This window comes from Juglans microcarpa x Juglans regia, chromosome 8D (assembly GCF_004785595.1).
Source record: "Juglans microcarpa x Juglans regia isolate MS1-56 chromosome 8D, Jm3101_v1.0, whole genome shotgun sequence".
Lineage (NCBI taxonomy): Eukaryota > Viridiplantae > Streptophyta > Magnoliopsida > Fagales > Juglandaceae > Juglans > Juglans microcarpa x Juglans regia.
In genome coordinates this window covers 13,748,167-13,751,686 of record NC_054608.1, presented here as the reverse complement: position 1 = coordinate 13,751,686, position 3,520 = coordinate 13,748,167, and the positions used below count along the sequence as shown (strand labels likewise).

Below are 3,520 nucleotides of genomic sequence, written 5' to 3'. Positions count from 1 at the left end.
GCAATCAATTGGCATGGCGTTGGTTGATCTTAGGAAAGTTGGTGCACAATCAAATTAAGATTATGTTTCGATAGTGAGATGATTTTAGATATTCTGTAGATAATAATAAAAAAATAAAGATAGGATATAGAATAATAGTGGATAGTAATAAATAATAATAAAATAATCACTACCCAAACTAACCCTAAAGCACCTCCTCCTCCTTTATAAAGCCACTTTTAAGCTTTCGAACCCATACACACTTCTCTTATCTCTTTTTTCTCTATCTCTCTCTTCACCAGTTTGACATCTCTTGTATCCTAGAAGGGAGAAGGCTGGAAATGGCCTCCACTAAGACAACTCTTGGGCGGCTGACCATAATTTGCTTAATTATCTTAGTAATACATGAGGTAAGGTATCCTGTATTACTGTTTCTATTAACCATGATCCTTGCAATTTTCTCACCAAATTAGCTGCTATTACATGTAGTACTAGTCTATGAAATTATAGAACTTAGCTAGAAATTAATAGGCAAGAAATTGTCATTTTCATTCTTTAATTTTTGGGTTTTTGAAAAAAATTTGATCAGATTGAGATATGCAGTGCAAGACAATTCATGGTTAAGTTAGTAACAATATGAGAATAAGTGTATATAAAATGAAGATGATGATGTTAGTTACCTCTCATGGGTTATTTATAGGGGGACATAGATGTGTTGTATCCTTCGTAATCCATTGTGAAACGGAGGAAGATATCTCCTGCTTTGTAGGAGTTATCGTCCCTAAGATGATCATGTATAACCGAAGGCAAAATCTCCAACTCCATGGGAGCTATAAGCCACGTAGCCACAGTGACAAGCTTGACTTGGGCCTGCTTCTTAGTCATAATCCTGGGCAGTTAAGGGTATCCAAATATCCCCTCCAACTTAATTGGTTATTGTTGTTTTATAAAAGATATTAGTGACACTGTAAAATATAACAATGTTTGGAACCTTTGTTAGAAGTGGAAAACATTAAAACATTGAAGGTTTCCTACACCTTCAAGGAATCGGGGGTATTGTATTTTGCATTCCAAACTATATATCAAATTGACATTTTTCTTGAATACTACAGGAAAAAAGATACTTTACACTCTCAATTAAAACCAATGATCAAGATTATGCCACGTCACCTATTTTTTTTCGCATCTATCTTCACTTTAAGAAGTGGATATATAGAGTAAAAAATGTAAGGTTTTTTAGAATGATTATAGTAGTTTGGATTTTGAAGAGCAAAACTTCTTACAATTTTGAGTGTGCAAAGTATATCTTTTGCAACTAGCAATCAATTGACACAATATTACAACTTTGGTGGAGGTCGTGGATATGTCCAATCGCTTACAGGCCATGCTTTCTCTAGTATTGTACTTTCTTTTGCTTAACATACTTATTTAATTTTGTGTTGGGATGTCTTCTTAATCGTTTGCTTGCGTAGGGTGTTGATGAGCTGGCGGCATGGATCGTGGGTGAGCGTGCCGAACTAGAGAATGAGGTCAAGAAGCGGTGGAAATTTGGATACTACGCCAAGAAGGAGATGACTAGACTCAAGAATGAAAAGATTGAAATGGAGTGCTGCTTGGATCAGGTGGACGGGCACATCCGTCACTTGGAGTTTGACCTTGAGTTCCTCCGAGATGAGGTGTGTGAGGTCTGCGATGAACTGCTTCGAGCTCAAAACATCCAAGTGCGTGATAGTCTCATCTTGCAGCAGGCAGAGTCTGAGAGGGTATATGTTCGGGCCCAGGTATTAAGATTGAATAAGGCTCAGGCCGCCTCCAAACAGTCACAGGAGGCTGTTAAGCGGCGTTCCCAGCTCAAGCATTGGTCGCTTTGGAGGAGAAGCGTACAGGGCTTGCCTTTAAACTTTTAGAGGAGAAAGCGTCGCGCATGGAGGAGCGTAGGCAGTTCAACATCCAGTTATCCAAGCTGAAAGGCGATTATGAAGGGCTGCGGTCTAGATTTGATGATTATAAAAAGGTGTGGGAGGATACTTACGTTGCTCAAGACAGCATAGCTTGGAGTTTGCACCATGTGACTGCTACCGCTAAAGAGCAGAAGCAACAGTTGGGGGAGCTGGGAGTGCAGTTAGCTTCAGCTAACGAGGAGCTGGTTCGTTTGCGCCCTCAGGTAGCCACCGTGTCGTCTGTTAGAGATTGTGCCTTCAGGTATGACTACGAGGTTGGTATGCTTCGCTTGAAGACCAACCTGATGGCTAATCCCCGCACCAATCTTTCTAAACTTGATTTGAAGCAATTTGAGCCTAATGAAGTGTCTTGCTGGTTTGTGGACACTTTGGAGCGCAAAGAGATGCCTGACACATTCCCTTGTCCCGTGCCCCCAGAATGAATCTTTCCTTTGTTTGTGATGTATGTAAGGCCCCTATTTTGGGCGTGATTTTTACACTTGAACACTTTATTTCCTTTTGTGGGCCTTGAATTGCCCTTACTTTTTCTATTTCATTTGTGGGCTCATTCTAAACAATTGCATTGCTTTGTTACTTCATGTGGTTTTTGTTTTTGCCTCTTGGTAGCCTGGTTTGTTTATGTAGACATCTGTTGTGAATGACCACTTGCTGAGGTGGCTAGTCCACAGTTGGTTGTGGGGTCTTCTGGCTCCCACGCCCTTGGGCTTGCCTTTTTAATTGTACTCGAGCCTGGTTGATACTTGCTAGGAAGGAGTGGGGTCTTCTGACCTTCACTTCTCTGTTGCTTGTACCAGAAGTGTGCCACTTGATCTTTGGTGGCTAGCTGTTGGGAGGGTCATAGGGTCTTCTGACCTCCATGTTCGTTTTGGTTGCACTGCTAGTATGTGACTTGCCCTTTGGTGGCTAACTTAGAGAGGGGGGTCGTAGGGTCTTTTGACCTCCATGCTCATTCTGATTGCACCGCGAGTATGTGACTCTACTTTTGGTGGCTAACTTGAAGAGGGGGTTGTGGGGTCTTCTAACCTCCACTCTCATTCTGGTTGCATCGCGAGTATGTGACTCGACCTTTGATGGCTAACTTTTGAGTGGCTCGTGGGCTCTTCTAACCTCCATGCCCTTTTTGCTTGCACCGCGTGTATGTAACTCGACTTTCAGTGGCTAGCTATTGAGTGGGTCGTGGGGTCTTCTGACCTCTAAGCCCATTTTGGTTGCACTGCGAGTATGTGACTCGACCTTTGGTGGATAACTTTTAAGTGGGTCGTGGGGTCTTCTGTCCTCCACGTATGTTTTGGTTGCATTGCAAGTATGTAACTCGACTTTCGATGGCTAACTATTGAGTGGGTTGGGGGGTTTTCTGACCTCCACGCCCATTTTGGTTGCACCGCAAGTATGTAACTCAAATTTCAGTGGCTAACTTGGAGAGGGGGTCGTGGGGTCTTCTTACCTCCACGCTCATTTTGGTTGGCAATGAACTAAATACCTACCCCCTTTTATTGCCTTTAGTTTTGTCAAAATAAACATTTCGAAAAACAAAAATTGTCTTTGAAATAAATGCGTAAAGAAATAAACTATCTAAGGAT

General features: G+C 41.9%; 1 protein-coding gene across 3 annotated transcripts; it reads left to right on the top strand.

Moving 5' to 3' along the window:
- The first annotated feature begins 240 nt into the window (after positions 1 to 240).
- Positions 241 to 2,518, top strand: LOC121242100. Of its 3 annotated transcripts, XM_041140012.1 has the most exons (3): positions 257 to 389; positions 1,452 to 1,700; positions 1,800 to 2,518. In XM_041140012.1, exons 1-3 carry the CDS (start codon positions 321 to 323, stop codon positions 1,884 to 1,886), a joined length of 405 nt encoding a protein of 134 aa, XP_040995946.1. In that variant the 5' UTR covers positions 257 to 320; the 3' UTR covers positions 1,887 to 2,518. The 3 variants fall into 3 exon arrangements, with proteins under 3 accessions (XP_040995944.1, XP_040995946.1, XP_040995945.1); XM_041140010.1 differs by having other exon boundaries at positions 241 to 389; positions 1,452 to 2,518; XM_041140011.1 differs by lacking the exon at positions 257 to 389 and having other exon boundaries at positions 602 to 1,700.
- The last annotated feature ends 1,002 nt before the right edge of the window (positions 2,519 to 3,520 follow it).

Excerpts from the sequence above, each read along its gene's own strand:
- LOC121242100 (XM_041140010.1), top strand. The coding sequence starts at position 321 with ATGGCCTCCACTAAGACAACTCTTGGGCGGCTGACCATAATTTGCTTA. Across the intron at positions 390-1,451 it reads TTATCTTAGTAATACATGAG|GGTGTTGATGAGCTGGCGGC; the intron begins GTAAGGTATCCT and ends TTGCTTGCGTAG.